The following is a 24001-nucleotide window of genomic DNA, read 5'->3' on the forward strand; positions in this document are numbered from 1 at the left end:
TAATTTATAAAAACATGATAAAGATACACGAATATTTGGTTAAAATGGTAAGTCAAGTTTTTTTTGCATTCTATTTAATTTACTTAAGTATGTTTCATCTTCTCCCAGCTGGTAAAATACTCGTAGTAGCTGGTATTGTAGGTTAGAATAAGAATGCTATGCTGACATTGCTGGCTTACCTGTATTTCTAAAGCCATTTGCTTGCATTTTACGCGACGTAGAATGTACCGCCATGCCTGATTCAATTTCGCGGTATTCGTACGACTGTACGCTTGCTCCTTGTCGAGTTTGTTCTGAAATTTTAGAATAGTCTTTTAATTATTCCATAATTATACTTACTACTCGTTTACATTCTTCGTCATACATGCATCCTAGTGAGTTGATGCTTTCTTACCTTGATGAAGAGTGCGATAAGGTCGCGCTTGCGTCTACGCGCCTCCTCTTCTATATCGGCGCGATGCTGTAGATATCGAGCGCGCTCTTCATCGGACATGCGCGCGAGCTTATTCACTTTCCCTTTTTTCGGCATTTTAATTTATTTCTAACTCGTGCCCTTGTAATTTCAAATTAGATCCACTGTGGTTGATCAGAAAGTTTGAAAAAGTATATTAAGTAGGTATTAAATCATATTATGCAGGAAACCGCACCCATTATTATCAAGGCGTAGTTCTTATATCTGGTAGGAAAATATGAGGTGGGACAAACTTATTACAGGGAGATTAACTGACTTCAAAAAAGGAGGAGGTTCTCAATTAGTAGGAATCTTTCCTTGATTCACATTTCAAAGTTACCTAACAATATCGTGCTATACAACTTAAACTAAATAATATATCTACATAATTATATATCTTACCCACTTAGTTTATCGAAATGTATTACTCCGATGGTTTTGTTTGAGTTATTAGTTCAGAGTTAAAACTTTGTAGCCCTTATTTCATTATTCAATATGTCCAATGTACTAGTACTTGTATTATGCACTTTTCTTTGTAGTAATAGATTACTGGCAACCAACAATATAATACGTACGCATGATATTGTTATTTCTATAACAACGCATAGTGCGTTGTTAATCATGTTGTTATGGACACAAATTAGCAACGATTATTTATTATCTGTTATCGGTTGCTAAGGACGCGACAACAACGTAGGTATTGATTAACTTTGGCACCGAAATATTTAGTAAAGAAACCTTATCAGATGAATGTGTTTTTTAATGAATTGGCTATAGTTACTTTTGAAACTAAAGTTACATTACTTTAGTTGAGGTTTTGTTTTCAAAATACTGGAATACTGTGAGCGAGCGACGCGTAACAGATACTAGGTACTTATATTATAAGAAGGTTACATATAATCACCGTTGTTAATTACGCTATAATATAGGTAAGTGTACTCGGTACTTTATTAAGATTTCTGTGATCTGTATTTTACTTAATATTAATACATAGTTTTAATACCTTTGAATTTTTTTATATTGATTCCAAGAATAAACCGTAATAGGTACTTCCTCATATTGTATGTAATATTTAAATAAATAAAACTTGCATTAATTGACTCTAGAGTACAATTTCCTAACGTTTGTTTTTTATCGAAGGTTTTGAATATTAGGTTTATGCCACTTTTAACTACCTCATTTCGAAGGAGCTTGAGCTCTATTTTTAAGGTTCTGTAGCCTAAATGGCAAACACAGATCCCTTTTAGTTTCATAATGTACTTCTGCCTGTATATCACAGTCAACTGTTTCTCTCTTTCTGAAATCTGTTCTTTATTTTAATTTTTTTTTGTGCTGTTAATCGATCCCTGTCTTTTCTTACAATATGGCCGTAGATGGAGGTCCAGTCAGGGCAGTCCACCTCCACCGCCACCCCCACGTCGCTGACTTCAGTCTCTAGCGGATCTGCGTTCAGTGACGGATACCCCAGCGCACGAGATGACTTCGATCCGACTATGGAAGGGTGTAAGCTATATGTACACCTATTCCATCTCTGAATGACTGCCCTGGGGGCCTAGCCAAGATAACAATCTTACATTACCAAATACCAAATGAAAAGAAAACATGTAAGGGAGGGGTGAGGCGGGCGAAGTGCGCCATGCCGTTCTAACCTTTAATAAATGAAAAATTGCTTACAGAATACCTACTAGTAATAAACTAGTAGCTTGCAATTTTATTGGTAATAGTAGTATTACTAGTCATATTAGTATTTTATAAGCAGTTTTTGATACATTAAAGGTTGGCCCACTTAGACGGCACGCATCACCTTATTGGGATGACTACGAAAACTCACGAGATTATTTCCATACATTGGCTAAGCCTATGGGAGGTATGGGACTCTTTATTAGTGTTAATAAGTGGGCAACTGTCAAATAGTATGAAAGTTAACATGCTTTCCCTGCGGGAACTGTCAAATAGTATGAGTGTTAACATGTTTTCCATGTGGGAACTGTAAAACAGCATGAAAGTTAACATGTTTTCCCTGCGGGATGCCATACACTCTCAATCTGTCCCTACCCCTCTCGTTTATATTCCTCTACTTCCTATCCTCATTATACCCCCTTCCATAATTAAATGAATTCCTATGTACAAAATATCAAAATTTGAAATCCGAAAAAACAATTGTAATTATGTGACTATATTCCAGCACTTTCCCCCGTGGACTTAGAAGCCCTGATCCAAAGCGAACGCATCACGAAGATCCTCGACGAGTGCGTGTACAAGACCAAGCTGGCCATCTGCCTCCCCAACCTGGTGAAGGAGTTCCACACCCTCAGCTCCATCCTCTCCAGTCAGAACATGGACGACCTAGTCTTAATATTTGAGCAGTACGATAAGCCGCTGTTTTCGACAAGTGTCCTGAATATGGAGGCTTTGGAGGAAATTAAAAGTGTAAGTTTTAAAGATGGGTCATATACATTTTTTTACCCCGTTGGGGCAATCAACCCCAACTGATTAAAGCGTTCACCGCAGAGGTGTCACATACGCGTTGGCAACCCTTTAGAAACCTGTACCTAGTTTTAACTTTGTATTCGAATTGCGGACATTTATTTTACCAATGTTCGCTCGGAAGCAGAAAAGATAAATTTATAAATTTGATTGGTATAAGACCTTATGTAAATTATAAAAAACGATCTTAATACATACATACCGTTACTTCTGTTCTACTCATTTTCTCAAAGGTTAACTGAAAGAGATCCCATACAGGAATAAGTTTGCCTTTATTGTATTTAATTTACTGTGTTTCTCGCGTTTTTATTTCTATGTACATACATACCTATCACTTTTCTGCCTTACCTCGAAATACTACCCAAGTCCTTTAGTGTCTAATTACACAGAATTTTTGCCCCATGTACTTTCACTAACAATCATATCTGTTTTCAGGGAACAAGTACGCTGAAAAACCGGTTAAATCCTGAATTAGGCCACCTTATGTACATTATGTTCAGCTACCCAGCGCTGAAGCCTAAAGTTGAAGAAATGGTAGAAAAGGTATTTGCCGAATTATTATACCACGTGATCGTCAATCCACAAAGAGAAAACGTTTGTCCACTTCTAAATGTTTCCCATTCTCCATGATTTTTTAGTATGTTATTACAATGGAAACCTAGCTATATAGATTTTCCTTTATTTCAAAATTTGCAATACAATTTTTTTCAAGCGAAGCCTATAAAACCTAGAATATATTATGCTGAAGCGATCAACATCAAAATCAAAGTGATTTGTTAAGATTTAGTTAGTGGAAAATGTTTTCTCCCGAAATGGAGTTTCATAATAGAAAAGGTACCGTTATTTCGCTAGGATTGCAAAACTATTCTTCCCTCTTAAGCATTTAAGTAATTATTTGAGGTGAACTTTTAACTCTTAAATAATAATCAAACCAATAACCATTGTTTCCAGAAAGTACTTGGCGAAATATATATTTTTAATTATTAGACGTGAACCTTTAAGTATTATAAATACGAGTATTAATCAAACCCTTGCTTCTTTTCAGATGAAACTTGGCTGTCAGGTAAATGGAGTATTTATTGTTTCTTTAGTAATAATGCCGTACATTACTGCTAACGCCATCTATGCGCGCTCAATTTAACTATCAGAGTTGCCTCTATTAGACACGCACGCAAAAATATTGCTGTATTATTGCTTCTAAAGTTCAAATTTTTTACCCAAAACATCATGATAGGACGGCGAAATGTCCCCATCCATGGACTACTTGGTGACGTTGGAGCAGTTCCGGGACCTGATGGTGAGGCAGCTGTCCACAACAGCGGCCGAAGAGCTCGCAGCCAAGTTTAAGACTAAGAAGCTTGAGGCGCAGAATGTGAAACTAATCACAAACATTAAAGGTAATAAAGGTGAACTTATTATAATCTAATTTTTGGTAGTGATTGTGACTTACACGTATATCATAATAAAAACCGATCTCGACGTAGGTTTACGCTGTGTCAAAATTCAATAACCACAGTCATTTACTTCACCATTGATCGTAACTAATTAACGGGTACACATAAATAAGGCAAATCAGGAGCTAATTTGTGACCATGAACCAATATGATAATTTCTTAGCTTTTAGATCATTATAGCGTTTTCACATAGTCCGATGTATCGGATATCGCATGACCCTTGAAGATAGGCAGCTAGAGAGTGCCCTAATGGTTAAGCTCTTAATTTTTGATTATAAGTCTTTTTGAACAATAATCATGTAATCATTTAAATTTATTTATTCAATGATTACATGATTATTGTAAATAAAGCACTTTCTAAATTATTACTTCTTTGTGGTTACACAGACGACATACGATACCGGATCGGACGTAGTAAAACGCTCTTAAGGTCCGATAGAAGTATTTTAGACTTTTATTGGCCAAAACTCGTTAAGGACCGTACACATAAAGTAAAATACATTTGCTTGAACAGTGTCTTTAAAATACCCTAATTTTGACCGTTTGCAGAAAAATCTGAAGCATTGGAGGCCGAAAAAGAAGCGTTTGAGGCGACGATGGAAGAGAAAAGACAGAAGATTAAGGCGCTACAGGATGAGCTTGAGGAGATACAGGCTGAAGCTTCAAAGGATATCAAAAAGAAAATGTATAGCCTATAAATAATCGAGTAATATAAATTTTCTAAAGCGAATCCATCCATAAATCGCCGGTTAGACCTACATTCATAATTTTAATATCATTTTCAGTGCGTTGTGTTATTCTAGGTACATAAACTACGAGTGAAATCACTATGAAAGACGTTAAAATGGTGATGAAAATGTTTGAATGCACTAGTACAATTGACTTGAAAGATGTTTACATTTTTCGCCTTAGTACAAAAGACTAAAGTGAAAAATTGTAAACTATTTTTGACGTCGATTGTACCTAACTAGGCTAGGCCTAGGTAAATGTAAATAAATACTTTTGGTACTGAATTCTATGTATTTTCACGTGAACCGTTAGTTCATAGATTATTTTTTCCAGTTTGGATTCCGAACGTCAAATGGTCCTTGCCAGTCGCGTGCACGCCGTGAAGAACGACATCTTGCAAGATGAGCAAGCAGAGACGACGCGCGTCTACAAAACCCTGCTGGCAACTCATGTGCAGGAAGAGAAAAAACTGCGAGCTCGCAGGTTAGTTGAAGCAGACTTCTATCTTTGTGCCGCACAGCATCAATTTTATTATTTCGATCGACGAAATATAACAAAACTGCATGGTATGTTAAAAAAATCAATTGAAGCAAAACAGACACATCTATTTTACCTTTTTAACAGGCACTCATTCATTACTTGTTTGCTTAACTGTGGATGCGCCGTAACTCTTAAGTCTTCGCAAGCGTGTTATACCTATGGGAATACTTATACGAGTGTAAAGTCATATAAAGTCTCAGTTCCGATGCTGATAAAATATAGATAATAGCAGAATTGTCCTTGATAAATGATTGTTTGTAAATATCAAGGTTGAAAGTGGAAACACAATTGCTCTCCTGGATCAAGAAGTACGACCTGGAGATGACGGATAAGCAGGTCGAGTTCGACGATTTCCAGCAGAAGTACGATGATGAAGTGCGCGCGTGTCGGGAGCTAGAGGTAACCAATAATTAGATTCCTTTTAACAGCCTCCCCCACTAGAGTTTACCGAGCGTCGGCATCTCGTCAACTCTATGGCTGATGCTCGACGCAATGTTGGCACAACTGCCGGCCTAGCCAAGGTGGCAATCGCTATCGCTACGACAACGAAACACTTTGTGTCTCTTAATGACTATTCCATATTAATGTGACAGTGACAGTTGCGTTTCGATCGCTACGGAGCGGAAGCGATTTGCATGTAAGCTACGCGGCCAGCACAGAGACGTCATTTTCCATAGTCTTTACTATACGCCGACGCTTAAAAGACACTCGCTTGTGTTGGCCCTTAGATCCACCCCAAACTAGCCTCTCCCGAGCGTCGGCGTCTGGTCGACGCAATGACGCAACCTCACAGCGACATCATTTGCCATAGCCCTGACTAGATGTCGACGCTCAAAAGACGCTAGTTTTGGGTAGCCCTTAACCTCTTGCCCGTCATTGATGTCAACTGACGCGCACGGCTATAGCCCAATATCAACCTTAGTGCATTTCGACAAGGTTCACGATGAGGCCCGCGGATAGAATGCCGCAAGCGATCCCATGACGCTCCCCTGACGGCAAAGCGAGTGACGCCGCAGGGGATGTTAGTGGGTGTTCTCCTCCCCGACGAGCGAATCCCACGTACCACCCCCCAATGGGCTTCCCCAGCCCGGGGGTGAGTTGCGTAAATGCGTCAACAAAAAAAAAGGTTCACGATGAGGCGCCGCACACGATAGGCGTAGATTTCAGAGTTAAGCTAACTGTACAAAGACTTTGAAGTGATGAAGTGTGGAGTGCCACTATGAAAGTTAATTTTTAATACAATTTTGAAATACTGCAGAATTAGGTTTGTCGGACTCTATAGCGGGATAATTAGTTGTATATTCGAGCTAGTTGTGAGGAGAATGATGAAGTGGACTTATTTTAAACCTGACTTGGGATTTATACATTCTGGAGGAGTGGTAGAGCGACCAGGCTGTGTGCAGGGAAGGTAGCCTGATGGGGAGAATCCTGGACCCCGCACTTGAATTTATTTCACTAGTGCACTCCTACTGTAGTATTTGATTTTATTTCAGTGTGTTGTGTATTGCATAGATATTCTATATTCCTTTTTAATGGTGTTTATGTTCAAGAGAATAGATAAATACTAAGCAACGATTAGTCAGGCGGTTTATTATTAATGCAACAATCGGAACCTCGTACCTGCCTATAAGTAGTTTTTAAATATTAATGTTAAACAAGGAATTTCTTGTTAAGTAAACATTTTTTTTATTTTACTCTAATTCGCACTAGAATATATAAATACAAACTGTGCAAAAAATAGGAAATTCGCAACGAGTGGTGATAAATTAAGACACGACCAAAGGGAGTACGATACGTACGCGAATAGTACGTTGTACGATGCATGTGCGAACCATAGATTCGCACATGTATCGTACAAAGTTTTACAGTACATATGACCCTTTACATTTTCGACATAGTTACGTAATGTGCTCAGTATCGCACTAGTGCGGTAACATAGCACCATATGTACTGTAAAAGTTATTAAAGTCATTGGAGCCCTATAAAAGTATCAACAGCAGTTTTTCTGTTAATAAATACCTAGTACCGCGTACCCCAGTACATAAGAGTATTTTTTGTATTGTTCAGGAGAAACTAAAAATTCAGGACGTAGAGTACATTCCTCTAATGGCGGAGAGAGAAGAAGAGTACCACAAAGAGATGAAGGAGAAGATGGAGAAGTTCCTTCTAGAACATGCTGCGCGGGTCATCCAGTCCGCCTGGCGCAAAGTTCTTCTTAACAGAGCTGAAAGAAAGAAGGTAATGTAGGGATTTCCCTATATTTAATTTTTTCCTCTTTACGTCACGTATTTTGTAACGACTCATCAATCATATATAAAAATATGTCATATCTTAGATTATGTTAATTATAAACGTACAGTCAGATGTTAAGTGGGCTAAGTGTGCAAAATGAACAAAAGAGGTGGTGGAGATAACTTTGAACACACCCGCTCAGCCACTTATGTTGTTGATTGTACCTATCGCTTTATTTATAGTAAATATGTTAATTTGTTTTTTACATGCAGCAGAAAGGAAAAGGTAAAAAGGGAAAGAAGAAAGCGTAATGTCAAATAATGTAATAAACAAACGATTTTTTAATAACTTGTTTTTTTACCCTTGGCGGTTTATATTTAGATAATTATGGAATATATATACTTATATTCAAATTATGCTTACGACTTTATTGCCCATATATTAAGGTGGTAAATACATATTTTGGCACATTTTTCGTATCGATATTTTCAGACGTGACTGTACAAAGATACACGTCTAACGTGAGTAAATAGCATGTGTGTCGTACCTGGGTGGGTAGACAAGATGCCAATCGTTAACGGTCCGTAGCGAAAGAAACGCAACTGTCTCTGTCTAATATGGAAGAATGATACAGAGAGATAACTACTTACGCTACAATTCGGAGCGTGAACGATTGGCACCTTGTCCACGCACCCAAGAAAGACACTAAAAGGTTGGCTTCGGATTGACCACGGTGGAGACAACTTCCTCCAGCTGCACCGACAAGAGCCCAGTTCTTAAATTTAATGAAAAACGTATAGTTTCAATCAAAACAAAAATGTGATGTTCAAAACTTCTAATTATCGGATTTTTCGAAAATGATTGTTCAGATTTTAATTATGATATTTGAGTCATTAGATATTTTATTTAATAAAAGTTATAATTACAGCTTTGGAAATTACAAAAACAACAAAAGAAAATGGAAAAAGAAGAAGCTGAAAAGTTACGAAAAAAGAAAACGCCCAAGTTATTAAACAAATTCGCCAAAACTGTTAAGAGTCCTGAAATAAATGAACCGCAAAAAAATGATGATAGCTCTAAAATAAACAAGCCTCAAAAAAACGATAATAAGCTTAAAACAAAGAAGCCACTACAAAGCGTTGGTCATCCAAAAAATAAACAAACAGCTGTATAAAAGTTTAATATCATAATTGTTCATATTTCTATGTAGGTATACGACGGTATGTAGGTTTAAGTCACTTATTCCTTTAGTTTTTGGTGTCAAAAGTAGCACTGCCTCTATGGTGAGTGTTAGATGTATTTTTTAATTATCATAAATTGACATATCTTGTCATTTTTTACTACACGTCACTGGATTTTTTTATTTTATTTATATATCTTTTACGCTTTTTCTATTTATTTTTATGTTGATTTATTTTTATATATTTTTATAATACGATTTTTTTAATAAAACATTTTTGATAATCTTCTGGAACGTATAATGAGTGAATCAATCCAATCCTGCTCTTTATCGGAAAGCACATCTGAGAATACTGGAACAAGCAGCCTCAGCAGCAATGCTACGCGATCAACGGCACAAGATGAATTTGAGAAAGTTGGAGGTAGGTGCATTAATTAAGGTCATATAACTGATTTATTTGCTAATAATAATATAAGTAATTAGTAATGACGCAAAAGAGCAAGGAACTTTCCTCAGGAGATTATTTGGTTTACCTTAATACCGTTTAGCAACATTCTCCGTAGTGTCTGATTAGACCCTTTTCTTGTCTCGTCTCCACAGTCTTGATCGTTACAGTAGGTACGCAGTATTTCCTTGTGATTGAAAGATGAGCGAGCGAATTCCTAGTTCAAAGCTAATCGGGTAGAAGTGTTTGCAGGGGATTACATCTTTAAATTATCTATTATTGAGGACTTATTCCGTTGAGAGGGATATGGAAAGGTTTATGGCGATCCTCTTCTCCTTGTCTCCGTGCAAGATAGCAGAAATTGGCCGACGAAGTGACCTAATAATAAATAATAGTGTCACACAGAATCCTTACGCCCAGCCAGGAAAGGGTTTCTTTAGGTTCAGGTTTAGTCATGGTTTAGTATAATAATTTTCGTTATTTCCATAACATGCTCGTCTTTTTTAGATTCGTCTCCGATAGACATGGAATGCCACATCCAAACAGAGCGTATCACAAAGTGTCTGGACAAGCTGGTGTACCAGACAAAACTAGCGCTCTGCATTCCTGCCTTGATGCGCGATAAAATCTTGGCAGAAATTTTGACGTCCAAAGATTTAGACGACTTTGAATTCATTATTTTTCAATACGAAGATCCTCTTTCGTCTAACAGTTGTATGAATATGATTGCTATTGAAGACATGCAAGCGGTAAGCACGAGTTAGACTTTTATTCCTCATTGTTTATTATCTTGTATTACAATTAATAAAGTAAATTTACATACAGAAAGCATTAATAAAATCAAGGTACCTACCTTAACCCTTTGACCGCCAAGGCCGTCGTCGGATTCTTGTCTTGCCGAGGACGCCAACGACAGCCACAGCCATTAGTGTCGCCAGTGCAATAGGGACTTACGCGGGACTCCGTAAAGTTCAATTTCGCATAAATAATCGCGATCGCCTGGCGTCCGCCGCACGGCATATTCCTTCGCCGTCTGGCATTAAAATTATGTTGTCAGAAAGCGTGACATCCCGGCTAAGGGTTAAAATGTTGTTGTCAGAAAGCGTGACATCCTGGCTACTTAATTTTCTTCTAGCTAGGCGCGGTCATATTCTAGTAAATACAGATAGAAATACCTAACCCCTTTAGCAAACTGCCTTCCTTAATTACCATAGGATACATAGATGTGATAGATAATTCGTTACGATATTCGTGTGAATAAAATTAAAATTAAACACAAGGTAGCTCTAGCTACTCAATTATTGGTTTGAGCACGTAGGTACCTTGACGTTGGAAAGCTATCAAAAACATGATGATGCTTTAAGTGTAGGCAAGTGGTTAATATTACTCATATAGACCAGCGGTTGAACAAAAATGGGTTTCGATAATATTAAAGTTTTTTCTTTTTTGATATGTCATTGGGAGTATGTTAAATAATACTTTGGTAAAAAGTTAGAAATTTTAAGGTTGAGCTTTCGGTTATATTTAAATATTTTAATTTTTGCTAATAACTAAGTAAATATAGAATTAAAGTTACAGAAAACTTTAGCATATCGAATAACACTTCAATTTATGTACAATTTTCAGTTTTTAGAAATCTGGAACAGCTGCTTTCTGGTAAACGTAAAAACACGAGTTATTTTGTAAATATAGAATTAGAGTTGCTGATATTGCAAAATTACGATATTATCGATCAACTTAGTATTCTAGTAAAAAGTTAGACATGTAGACAATGTGCTTGTCTAGATATTGATTTCAGGTTAAGCAGTATAGCTAATATTGAATTAAAGTTTATAGAGTTAATAATAATCGATCATCAACAATGATCTCAGTTACTAAACAAAAATTTAGAAATATAAAATCACGGCGACACTCATTACTGATATGTATGCATTCCTTGCTTATATAAATACGTTACGTTTCAAACGCGCGGCAAGTTTGCGCGCGCCGCGCGCTGTGGCAGGAGGCAGCGAACAACGGTAGTGGGGAGCGGGGTGCCCTTGACTGCGTCTACGGTCCATCAAAAAAATTCCTAAAGCGTGTTTTAAATTATTAGCAATAGAAAATTGTTCTTTTGTTGTTACTATAATAGGTATTGCCCGCGGTTTCGTTCACGTAGAATTCGTTATCGCGTTACATGAATATTATTTATTTATTTAAACTTTATTGCACAAACAAAAAAAAACACAAATGGCGGACTTAATGCCAAAAGGCATTCTCTACCAGTCAACCATTGGGTCAAATAGAGACAAAAAAAAACACATTTTCATACAGATGACCACCCTTCCTTGTACCATTTTAAAAGCCAGTTGCAGCTTTTCTTTCCCGATTTTTTTCAGATGTTTGGACTTGGTATTTTCCTCGCGATAGTTATTTGTTTTAAGGGGAATGTTGTTGTTAACCGCTAATGCTAATATTGATAACCGATAGTTATATAGAGATACGTTATAAGGTATATGCACCCTCATGTTATTTATTTCTGATAAGAAATAAATGTAAGACAAAATTCACAGTGATACATTTCAAGTACTATACTATATCTATACACAAAAGAAGAAGAAAGAAGTTATACTATATCGAATACACAAAAGCACACGCCATTACACACACAACACAACATGAGCATAATTAGGTTATATTAATAAGAATTAAGCGTTGTACAGTCTTTTTTGTTTTTGTAAGGTCCTGGCAGAATATCAGCGATGTGGCTTGCCGCGTCATCATGCTGAGCCAGCGCCTATTCTCTGCCACGACACATGGTTTTGCATTCAAGAATTGTAAACTAGTTTTAAGAATAATTCTAAGCTGCATGTTCTTCTTATTGTCTATACCTACCTACCATGTATGTTGTGGAAACGAATAAAGTTTTTATCTATCTATCTATCTATCAAGTAGGTTGCCTTGTAAGATTGCGTACGGATAGTTTTTTTGTTTGTTATTTCATCGTATGATATATCAAATGAAAGCTTATTTGAAAGTTGCCGTATTAAAAAAATTGGTCCAGTTAATGGTCGCCTAGATTAACCGATTTTTATATAAAATGTAGGCAACCATGGACTGGACCAACTTGTTAAAAAGGCAACCCAGTTAGTAATATAGTACCTGGGCGACCGAGCTTTGCTCGGTTATAACTATTTATTGTAATATGGTGGTGATAATCTACATAAACTTAAAAAGTAAAATGTGAACTGACAATTATTATTATTTACAATCGATTTTAACCTTACAGCACTTGTTACAGAGTAACGCCATCTATTGTCGATTTCTCTTATTATATAGGTCATTTTTTTTTACTAAATTAAACTTGTGTAAAACAATAAAAATTAAAAAATTATATATAAATTAGAACATATAAAAAAAACAAAAGTTAGTCACCGGGCGAGATTCGAACCCGTAACACTCGTTTAGCAGTCCGCGTCTTAACCCGCTGGACCAGACGGACAGTGGCCAGCAACACGAAATTAGTGACCATATTCTGCGTCGAAAGAAAAACGCATGAAAACTCGAAAACACGCGTTTTCCCAAACATAAGACTAATCTAGATAGATTGTATACCCCCAAAAACCCCTATATACCAAATTTCAGCGAAATCGTTAGAGCCGTTTCCGAGATCACAGAAATATAATTATATATATGTACAAGAATTGCTCGTTTAAAGGTATAAGATAAAATAACTTTTCTTTTGATATATCATGTGACGTTTTCGTTTACACACTAAAAGTACAGTGTAAAAAGTAACAGTGGGCCGACGCCTTTGATGTTTGCGTAAATGCCGACACCGCTCAAGGTCTCAGTACCTACCTAGGGTTATCACAGACTTACACAACTGCCCAAAAGAGGATGGAAATGTTTTTAGTTTTCATGTTGTATGATGTATGTGTACTAATTTTACAAATGACGTCCATTTTGGAAATAAAGAGGGCGGACGTCACTTTTTTGAAAAAGTCGTCATGGGTGTTGTTTTCTGGGTTTTTAGGGGTGTGGATTACAAAAATGGCATCTATTTTGAAAATAAATATGGCGGACGCTACTTTTTGAAATGGGTGTCGATGTGTGTAGCCGTGATATCAACCACCTTTAATTCTAAAATGGTCTCTATTTTTGAAATCTGCACCAACAAGAACCGCCAAAATTGACGTCATTTTTGTAATTGGAACCCCGAAGAACCTCGGAGATGACACCCATATCGATTTTTAAGAAAAATTAATGTCCGCCATCTTGTATTTCAAAATAGACGTCATTTTCGTAATCGGAATCCCGAGGAACCTCGGATATGACACCCATATCGACTTTTAAGAAAAAATAATTTCCGCCATCTAGGATTTCAAAATGAACGTCATTTTCGTAATCGGATCCCCGAGGAACCTCGGAGATGACACCCATATCGATTTTTAAGAAAAATTAATGTCCGCCATCTTGGATTTCAAAATGAACGTCATTTTCGTAATCGGAACCCCGAGGAACCTCGGAGACGACACCCATATCGATTTTTAAGAAAAATTAATGTCCGCCATCTTGGATTTCAAAATAGACGTCATTTTCGTAATCGGAATCCCGAGGGACCTTGGATATGACACCCATATCGACTTGAGAAAAAATAATTTCCGCCATCTTGGATTTCAAAATGAACGTCATTTTCGTAATCGGATCCCCGAGGAACCTCGGAGATGACACCCATATCGATTTTTAAGAAAAAATAATGTTCGCCATCTTGGATTGCAAAATGGACGTCATTTTCGTAATCGGAACCTCGAAGAACCTCGGAGATGACACCCATACCGATTTTTAAGAAAAATGAATGTCCGCCATCTTGGGTTCCATAATGGATGTCATTTTCGTAATCGGCACCCTGAGGACTTTCAAAAATAATGAAAACATCAAATACTACATGATACATATACAAACAGAAGCAAGAAACAATTTCTTGCTTTTTAAAGTCTTAAACTACTCATAATTTCTTAAAATAAGTTATAAAACATGTCCGCCATTTTGAATTTGAAAATTGATATCATAATTATGATATATTTTTGTTTACACTGAGACAAATAATTAGCACATGTCGTATGAAATACTTTAATTGTGTGTTTTTTTTTTTTTTTATACTACGTCGGTGGCAAACAAGCATACGGCCTGCCTGATGGTAAGCAGTATCCGTAGCCTATGTACGCCTGCAACTCTAGAGGAGTTACATGCGCGTTGCCGACCCTAACACCCTCCCACCCCTCGTTGAGCTCTGGCAACCTTACTCACCGGCAGGAACACAACACTATGAGTAGGGTCTAGTGTTATTTGGCTGCGATTTTCTGTAAGGTGGAGGTACTTCCCCAGTTGGGTTCTGCTCTAGATCTGGAATGACATCCGCTGTGCTGTGCCCTACCACACAGAGCCAGATGACATTTACAATGCCCATACCTCTCTTATAATGCCTGTGCTAAAAATGTGATTGCGAACTACCTGCAATAACTATACAGTACCTGGGCGACCGAGCTTTGCTCGGTTATAACTATTTATTGTAATATGGTGGTGTATAGGTGATAATCTTAACTACATTCTTTTACTAAATTAAACTTGTCTAAAACAATAAAAATTAAAAAATTATATATAAAATTGAACATATAAAAAAAACAAAAGTTAGTCACCAGGCGAGATTCGAACCCGTAACACTCGTTTAGCAGTCCGCGTCTTAACCCGCTGGACCAGACGGACAGTGGCCGGCAACACGAAATTAGCGACCATATTCTGCGTCGAAAGAAAAACGCATGAAAACTCGAAAACACGCGTTTTCCCAAACATAAGACTAATCTAGATCGATTGTTTACCCCCAAAAACCCCCATATACCAAATTTCAGCAAAATCGTTAGAGCCGTTTCCGAGATCCCGGAAATATATATATACAAGAATTGCTCGTTTAAAGGTATAAGATAATTAGGCATTAAAACACTCGTGTGATCTTTTTAAAAAACTCACTTCGTTCGTTTCCTAAGCCCACACTCGTGTATTTTAATGCCTTTTATTATGTAGCAGTAACATAAACTACTAATATATGTTGAAAGTAAGTACAGGCGGCTAACACAATGGTAACAAAAGACAAAAGTTTTGAAAATGTAATTTTCATCATCGTCACTTGGCTGTACATTTGAGGGCCTATCGCGAACCACGTTCGACGTGTTACCTCTCTGTCGCACTTGTAAATTCGTACGTAAGTATGACAGGGAGGCAACACGTCGAACGTGGTTCGCGGTAAGCCCTCTGATGCCACCTCCATTAGTCTTTTGTACGCCGGTATAGCCTTCGACTCAATGTATAATCTACACTTTTTATGGAAACGTAGTTCCTCCTTCCCGTAGAAATATTTAACTTTCCCATCACCAAGAAAGATTATTTGCTCGCAGTTATTAACTGCTCAATTCCTCGTTTTTTCTCTGTTACTAAGTCAGTACAGTACACATATCAAACATTTTTCACTCATTTTGAAGTCATAATAACTTTTATTCTATAATTAAATTCATGTAATGTCCGCATTTAATTTATGTGCACGATAAACAAACAAATGAATGACTTGAAAGAAAAGACAAACAGCGCTTGCGAAGCTGAGCGGGGGGCGCGGGCGGGGCGAGGTATCTATCGCTCACTAGGTCGGCTACGATAGGCTCCCGCGCGCCGAGCCGACATGTTGACGGACCAGCGCGGCGTGGTTATGAATTTCGCGCCTTTTTAAGTTGATTTTACTATTACAATGCAAGCTACACACAGATATTTCTACCTTTCCATAAAATGGCTGCATATATTATTTTATAGTAATAGACTTATCTCTACGGACTTTAATTCAATATTAGATCTTACAGGACAAAAAACGCATATTAATTGTAAAGCACATATCCTATTCTTCTAATTTTTTGCCTTGCCTATTAACTTAAGAATTTAGATATGATATTGTGGATTTTTCAAACTTTAATTCAATATTGACAAAATAATAAGCTAATTTGAGTTTGACAAAGTAGCACGTTGATTTTTTTTCTAAAAATTTGATAGCATAAAGCCTCATATATATTATAAAAGACGATGCTTAAATTTTGTACTTTAATTCAATATTCAAAATTCATCAATAAAAATACATAAATACCTTATTTATATCTAACGCTCGTTCTAAATTTTCTTCATATATTACAAATATGCTTAAAAATATGTCCCATACCAGATAAACATCACTTTTCACTCTTTAGAATTATCGAAACTTATAGGGCAAAAATCCGGTCCCACTATTGGTCTAATAGTTTTTATTTATTTCTAACGATGAGATGCTATTTCAGGGAGACATGTCATTGAGGAACCGTGTGAACCCTGACTTAAGTTACTTGATGTGTACTCTGTGCAGCTATCCAGAGCTGAGACCTCACGTGGAAAGACTTGTGGAAAACGTTAGTCCTCGTTTATATCTTCTTCGACAGGAAAATATAACTAAGTATGTAATAATAGTATTAAGCAACCGCGGATCGGTCCGCGCGATCTCGCCAACTATTACATAAACCCTAGAGGTTTTCAATAGTGGCTTTTTGTGTTAAACCTTGTTTCAAAATTAATAGTGAATAAAAAAAATATATACTGCATATATATATTATTTATTTATTTATTTTATTAAAGAAAACAAATGGTCCAATCAGTGTTACTTGATCCTAGCCTACGTTAGATATTTAAATAATAATTAACATAGATTCTGCCCTTCGACAAAGTGTCCACATTAATGGACAATCAAGCCTTAAGCTATCATATTTAAGATTCTATTACTGCTTCCATGCTTAAAAGCGAGGCCGTTTTCTTGCGCCAGATAGCGTCGAAGCCATCTGCCCGCGTCTCAGCAAACATAGTCGACGCGCTGCAGTATCATGGAAGCCGTAGTAGCACCCTAAATGCGTTGTTATTTGTTATTCTGAATAGTGAATAGGCAGAGCATTGTAAGCCCGCTGCGTGTAATTGACCCACAGACTTGACGAGTTCTCGTACAGTGATAAGATAAGCCAACATATTATTTTATTGTTAAAATTGTGTAAAAAGACTAAAAAGTAACATGTTATAAATATAAAGGTATCAACAATTTTGCCCATTTCAAAGAAAAAGCAGAACCCAGTAATTTTTTGTCAGTCCATTACCATTCACTCGGGCGTCATCATGGACTTTTTTCTTCTCTCTTTTTTTAACATTTGGCAACAATTTTAAACAGATTGACCTAGCCTCAAACTAAGCAAAGCTTGTACTATGGGTACTAGGCGACGATATACATATGGATATAGATAAATACATATTTATATACTTAAATAGAAAACATCCGTGATTCAGGAACAAAATATCTCACAAATAAATGCCCTTACCGGGATTTGAACTCGGGACCATCGGCTTCCTAGGCAGGGTCACTATCACTACTCACTAGGCCAGACCGGTCGTCAAACTGAATAACTCCCGAGTGAAATTAAGTTCCTTTTCCTTAATTAAATTGTTACTTTGGGAGTTACCTAAACTGACAAGTATGAGTTAAGTACCTATAAGTATGAGGATAAAGATATGGACTAATTGATTCACTTACAAATATGATTTATACTGAAATAAATAAATAAATATTATATGACATTATTATACAAATTGACAAAGTCCCACAGTAAGGTCAATAAGGCTTGTGTTGTGGGTACTTAGACAAGGATACATATAATATATAAATATTTAAAAGTACTTAAATACATATAAAACACCCATGACTCAGGAACAAATATCAGTGCTCATCACACGAATAAATGCCCTTACCAGGATTTGAACCCGGGACCATCGGCTTCATAGACAGGGTAGTGACCCACTAGGCCAGACCGGTCGTCAAATAAAAAATACTTTACTTACATAAAACTACAACTTGACGGATTAAAAAACTTATATCAAATTTTGAAATCACAAATTCTTTTAAAAAAATTAATCTTGTTTTGGTATCTACGAACTTGAAGATCACTCACGATAATTGGTTCATCCGAAATGAAGTGAAAGACGTGCATGAGATGCACGCCAATCAAGCATTCACCAATAGTCGGTCAATCGACAAGGTCTTATCAAAGCCAGTTAAACCGCAACGAGTTGTCAAATCTGAAGTGGTCTCCTGGGCTTGAATTGATCAAATTATTTTGTAATTTTCAGATGAAAAGAGATTTTAAACGCAACCAAAACCAGGTAGGTACATCCAAATCTAGTAATATGTGGAGACGATGAATTAAGTGATAAAATACATCATCAGACAGCTCAATTGGGCCATTCTCCAAATTTGTGCCTGCGTCTAAACTCCATCAAACCATACTAAATGTATCTACAGTTTGACGGAGTTGACTATGACCGCAATCATATCATTTGAGAATGATCCAATTGGGTAGTAGATTGTGGGCAATTATCTGAGATAACCGAATTTTGTGTAGTGTAAGGTTGAAACTTATCCCGTGTAAACGTGACAAGATTCAAAATCAGTATAATAATATTTGCATTGTTACAAAGACCGTTGCAATTGCATCTACAAACTTAAAAATTAAGGTAATTTAAATCAGTTGAAATAAATCATTTGTTTAAATTCATAAAGCGCCTTAATTTTCTAGAGCATAAAATCCTCGAACGGTTTGAATCATCTGCTAAAGTTGGAGCAGCTCCGCGACCTGATGGTGCAGAGGATGAAAACTACGGCAGCCGAAGAGATCTCAGCGATAATACGCACCAGGAAGCTTGAAAAAAGCAACAACGAGTGTCTAGATAAAATCGCAGGTTATTAAATAATTCTATGGTACCTATATGGTGTTCTTAATTTTGGTCCATAGTGTTAGGTGTTAACTACTTATAGAAGTACTTATTCAGCTCTTTCATAATCATGGAATAGTTTTATTATTCCGAGATTACAAAATAGCTAACTAGTAGCTAATAGTTTATTATCTTTTAATTACGACCCTCTCTAACATAAATAAATATACGACAGTGATGATTTACCAAGGTCCATATTGTCGTAAGCAAAATTTTGAAATAAGTAGTAGTATAATAATCAGTTATGTAAGTATGATTGCATACTACTTAGTGGTAAAAATCAGTAATGCTAGTTATTCTGTCTAAGTACTTATTTTATACTTTATTGCAGCCTCTCCCCTAACAAAAACTGCCAAATTCGGAACCCACCTCTTGGCCGTTTTAAATAGGGAGCATGAAATATTAATATTACTAGTACCGGCTGTGAAGCCGTCAGCCGATCGCTCGGCATGTCGTCTTATGTTTCAGGCCCCGCTCAAGTGGGTCGCGACGCAAAGTTTGCGAATGCTGGTTTAGTGTGAAATTCCCTTCCCTCCCCTCCCCTCTCCTGCACACACTTGCGTCGTCCATCCATCCGGGGTTCCAAACCAGCGAATCTACTCAATTTTTTCTTACAATTTTATGTTTGATCTAATCTTGCCAATAATATAAAATTATTATTATCGATATAGAAGATAGTAAGTGCCTTCAAGAAGAAAAACTTAACCACGAAAATCGAATCCGACACAAAATGGAAGTGATAGCTCAGCTGAAACGAGACCTAAAAGTCAACGAACAAAAATCTTCCGTTACGAGGAATAAACAGATGTAAGACACAATAATAATGTATTTTACTATACTATTTAACGTAAGATTTAATATGGAATAAATAACCAAATATGTAACTGTAATGCGCACTTACAAAAACTGCTAGGAAGGTACACTCCAGATCTGTGATTTTATCAACTTGGAGAAATACAAGTAGCTTTTTCCATCGGATGAAATAGGTTAAAAACTAAAAAAATACATAAGTATGTATCTTACAAAATTACTATATACATATAAACTTGTAGTGTTTATTGAGGTGACTTTAATTGAAGAGTGAATTAAGGTAAAAATACCGTTATATATGAAAACGAGAGTTAAAAATCAGAATGTAAATTGGACGACAAATTCATTTTGAACCGAACCACCATTGCAAATCATAAAAATAACACTTGGAAAGTAAAACTTGAACGTATCTCTTTCATTCCGGTAACAACAATGAGCCACATTCTGAGCATGAAAACGGAAAATGATTTTCTTCCTCTTGTTGTTTCGATGATTAAATATCGATCACACTACGAAGCGGCAGCTGACGTTTACGAGGTTTCATGATACATTATCACATAACCACTTTACGAGTCATCTCACAGAAAGAACTTTGGCATTTATTATAAAAATCTATTGCTGCCATTGCTGGTTCGTGTCCGCTGGTTAGGTTACCTGCTAAAGAAGAGACCGCCTGTTGCTATCTTTATCGCACGCACATAATTATAATTGCTGTCCCACCCATGATGCCGGTTGTCAATGTCACTGTGCAAGCTTGACAGCAATTAATGAAGCGCGTGCAATAGAAATAGCAACGAGCAGATCAATGTACGAAAATTTACATGGAACGCGTCTCTCCTTTACCAACAAAACGCAATCTAAGTACCTACGTTTTCAATAGCCAGTGTTGATAATTTATAATATTTAGGAATGTAGGTATCCATTTTAACGGATTTATTACACAGTATGTTAAAGCTAATATTTGAAATTTCAAATTTTGATGTCCTTGAAATTGAGAAAGAAATCTTTTCCAGCCTGAATTCTGAACGTCAAATGGTACTAGCCACGCGAGCCCACAAGGTCAAGTACCAAATGCTTAAGGAGGAAGAGGTAGAGAGCCAGGAGCTTTATGGCAAATCACTCAGTAACAATATGGTGGCTGAAAAACAACTTCGGGATCGCAGGTATGAAATCATATACCCATACCGTACCGTATCAGACAGCAGATGTACACTGCTGGAAAAGCCGATCGTGACTTGCCTTTATCTCATAGCTCCATGCGATCAAAGGGTACAAAATACGTAAAAGTAGGCATGATCTGTGAAGTGCCTATTCTTTTTTTTTACTGGCTTCCATCTAATTTATAATAATTTCGCCAGATGTCAAAAGTGTGCTCATAGAGCATGACGTTGTTCGGTAGGTAGTATATTTTAGTAATAGAGTGATAGCTGGAACGAAAGTCTAGTAATCTTAGGTGTTTAATGAATTTCAGAAGGAAAGTGGAAATGCAGCTGCAATCATGGTTGCAGAAATACGACTTAGAAATATCGGCCAAGCAGGAAGAGCTGGACGAGACCACTCAGCAGTACGACGACGAGATTAAGAAATGCAAGCAATTGAAGGTAGTTATTGGCACTTAACATTTCTATATAACGTCGTTTCCTGCTCAGGGGGCGATAAAAGGTCTCATATTCCGCTATATTTTTAATCTTTATGATAACAAATCAAAATTTAATTTATCTGTACAAGTTTTGACATATGAGCGGCGAAAAGGGTGTTTAATATACCTTAAGGTGATTCTCGTGATAAAAAACTATTTTATAAAGATAAAGATAAGATAAAAGACATATTTATTCGTGACGATCACAAAACATGTACCAATAAGTACAGACAATAAGAAAAGAAAAGAACAGATCATTAAGTATGCGTCACGAAATGGACTCAACTGCATAATTATTTGCTAAATTACAATTTGCATATTGGACCATGTTATTTAAAGTTGTACCTACACAATTTTTTAAGGTATTTTGAAGTTATTTCTACTCAGAATCCAGAGATACGAGAAAAAAATGTCGCAATATTTCAATTTCCATTCAGTTACCATTTTTCATAGACCTTGTATGGAAGGCCCGAAAATGTATGAACATTTTGGGACACGTTTTTCTCTTATTAGGATCGAAAGAGCTCGTTATTTTGAGTAGAAATACCATATCATTTCACAAGTCTAAAAAAGAGTAATGAACAGTTTTAAGTAAAATGACACTAGTGCGTTTTTACTTCGCAGAGAAAATAAAAAATAAATAATTTTCTTCATAGCTCAAGTTAGAGAAACAGGACAAGGAGTTCATCCCACTAATGGAGGAGAAAGATGCGGAATACCACCAAGAGATGACCGCCAAGATGGATAACTTCATCATCGAGCACGCGGCGAGGGTCATACAGTACGCTTGGCGCACGACGTTGCAGAATCGTGATGAAAAGAAAAAGGTATGCTGTTTCTGCTTTCTGCCTTCGTGATACCAAAAAGAGTTTGAAATAGAGGTGGATTGTGAAAGTAAACCTTATATCCACATGATTACGATATCTTTAAGAACGCCATTTGTCTTAGTTATTTCACTGATATGTGTTAAATTTGTTTAATATCAAAAAGTGGCGCCATCTACTCGAGCATAGGCAAAAGGTATGGCGGCATCTTTAATGCTGTAATGCTATTTTCAATTAAATTTCAGTTAATGAAGTTAAAGAAAAAAATGGAAGCGGAGCGAGAAGCGGAGGCTAGAAAAGCAGAAATTGAAGCCAAGAAGCAAGAGTTGCTAGCGAAGAAGCAAAAAGCAAAAGAGAAAGCTGAAGCTAAAGCAGCAGCTAAAGCTGCAAAACTAGAAGCTAAAGCTAACAAAGATAAAGAAGGACAGGGAGATTGAGAAGGAGATGAACAAAATCACGCAGAATAGAGTGGCTATAGCTGATGACTATTTTCATTCCCGCGTTGGTCGTGAGCCTACTCGTACATATGAAGATTATCAACTGGGTTCTATAGACTCTTTTTATGTTATTTTTCTTGTAGAAGGAGATGAACAAAATCAAGCAGAATAGAGTGGCTAATAGCTGATGACTATTTTCTTTCCCGCGTTGGTCGTGAGCCTACTCGTACATATGAAGATTATCAACTGGGTTCTATAGACTCTTTTTATGTTATTTTTCTTGTAGAAACAAATGTTTATAATACCTATATTGTTTTAGAATTGTTTTTGTTTTAGATTTGCTATATTTTTAACATTTTATGTTTATTCTTGTTTATATACTTTATATTTAATGTTTACATGCCGAGATTAACTTAATTTGTAAAATAATAAATGCAAATAATATACGGCTTTTATTCATTAGATGCTTTTGATATTTATTGCACGAAGGAAAATACACCACACAAAAGGCGGGCTTAAAGCATTGTCTACTAGTCGGCCCTAGGGCAAAGTATGCTAATAAGGTTGTGGTCCATATTTCTCATTTGAGTAGTAAAGGGGCATATTTTTTATTTGTTATCGATTTTGGTGCTGAAGTTAAGGCCGCGTAGCCAATGAGCATATCGTTCACGCTCCATGGCGAACGAAACGCAACTGTCACAGTCGCACTAATATAGAAGAGTGATAGAGAGAGATAGCTAGCGGGAACGATTGTTACGTTGGCTACGCGGCCAGGTGATGGCTTGAAAGTAGTGATTTGATAGTGATCCTATTGAGTTGTATTCTTTGCTAAAAATAATAAAGGCCGCAATTAGACTATCATAGAAATGATCAAAGATAGATAGATAGAATACCTACTCTTTATTGGCACACCTCAGTAAA

The 24001-nt window shown here is 36.6% G+C and overlaps 4 protein-coding genes across 6 annotated transcripts in view; 2 read left to right on the plus strand and 2 right to left on the minus strand.

Moving 5' to 3' along the window:
• Positions 1–529, minus strand: part of LOC133524426 (dynein regulatory complex subunit 2) — a gene marked incomplete at its 5' end in the record, with an annotated part of 32406 nt that extends 31877 nt beyond the window's left edge. The window contains 2 exons of the mRNA XM_061860427.1: positions 180–293; positions 395–529. Of these exons, the coding sequence (XP_061716411.1) occupies positions 180–293; positions 395–529 (249 nt within the window). The remainder of the gene's footprint in view (positions 1–179; positions 294–394) is intronic.
• Positions 530–1135: 606 nt separating this feature from the next.
• On the plus strand, positions 1136–9367 carry LOC133524420 (dynein regulatory complex protein 10-like). Of its 2 annotated transcripts, none has more exons than XM_061860420.1 (11): positions 1136–1380; positions 1825–1954; positions 2637–2881; positions 3374–3481; positions 3984–4001; positions 4173–4335; positions 4942–5077; positions 5455–5604; positions 5931–6060; positions 7729–7899; positions 8166–8852. In XM_061860420.1, exons 2-11 carry the CDS (start codon positions 1825–1827, stop codon positions 8202–8204), a joined length of 1290 nt encoding a protein of 429 aa, XP_061716404.1. In that variant the 5' UTR covers positions 1136–1380; the 3' UTR covers positions 8205–8852. The 2 variants fall into 2 exon arrangements, with proteins under 2 accessions (XP_061716404.1, XP_061716403.1); XM_061860419.1 differs by having other exon boundaries at positions 1137–1380; positions 8822–9367.
• The window catches only part of LOC133524418 (hemicentin-2), a 237384-nt gene continuing 219948 nt past the window's right edge, over positions 6566–24001 (minus strand). The window contains exon 16 of the transcript XR_009800374.1: positions 6566–6578. The gene's annotated coding sequence lies outside the window, so the exon portion shown is untranslated. The remainder of the gene's footprint in view (positions 6579–24001) is intronic.
• LOC133524421 (dynein regulatory complex protein 10-like) lies at positions 9361–23544 on the plus strand. 2 transcript variants are annotated; one of them, XM_061860421.1, is made up of 10 exons: positions 9361–9494; positions 10026–10267; positions 16868–16975; positions 18729–18761; positions 19175–19337; positions 20042–20177; positions 21194–21343; positions 21652–21781; positions 22476–22646; positions 22889–23544. In XM_061860421.1, the coding sequence occupies exons 1-10, from the start codon at positions 9374–9376 to the stop codon at positions 23078–23080; spliced, it is 1446 nt and encodes a 481-aa protein (XP_061716405.1). In that variant the 5' UTR covers positions 9361–9373; the 3' UTR covers positions 23081–23544. The 2 variants fall into 2 exon arrangements, with proteins under 2 accessions (XP_061716405.1, XP_061716406.1); XM_061860422.1 differs by lacking the exon at positions 18729–18761.

Source organism: Cydia pomonella, chromosome 13, assembly GCF_033807575.1.
Source record: "Cydia pomonella isolate Wapato2018A chromosome 13, ilCydPomo1, whole genome shotgun sequence".
Classification (NCBI taxonomy): Eukaryota; Metazoa; Arthropoda; class Insecta; order Lepidoptera; family Tortricidae; genus Cydia; species Cydia pomonella.

Bases quoted from the DNA above. Each gene is read 5' to 3' on its own strand.
- LOC133524420 (XM_061860419.1), top strand. From the start codon at position 1,825: ATGGAGGTCCAGTCAGGGCAGTCCACCTCCACCGCCACCCCCACGTCG. The intron at 1,955-2,636 runs GTAAGCTATATG...ACTATATTCCAG, and splicing joins CGATCCGACTATGGAAGGGT to CACTTTCCCCCGTGGACTTA. The intron at 7,900-8,821 runs GTAATGTAGGGA...TTATAATTACAG, and splicing joins ACAGAGCTGAAAGAAAGAAG to CTTTGGAAATTACAAAAACA.
- LOC133524421 (XM_061860421.1), top strand. From the start codon at position 9,374: ATGAGTGAATCAATCCAATCCTGCTCTTTATCGGAAAGCACATCTGAG. The intron at 18,762-19,174 runs GTAGGTACATCC...TTAATTTTCTAG, and splicing joins TTAAACGCAACCAAAACCAG to AGCATAAAATCCTCGAACGG. The intron at 21,782-22,475 runs GTAGTTATTGGC...TTTTCTTCATAG, and splicing joins AGAAATGCAAGCAATTGAAG to CTCAAGTTAGAGAAACAGGA.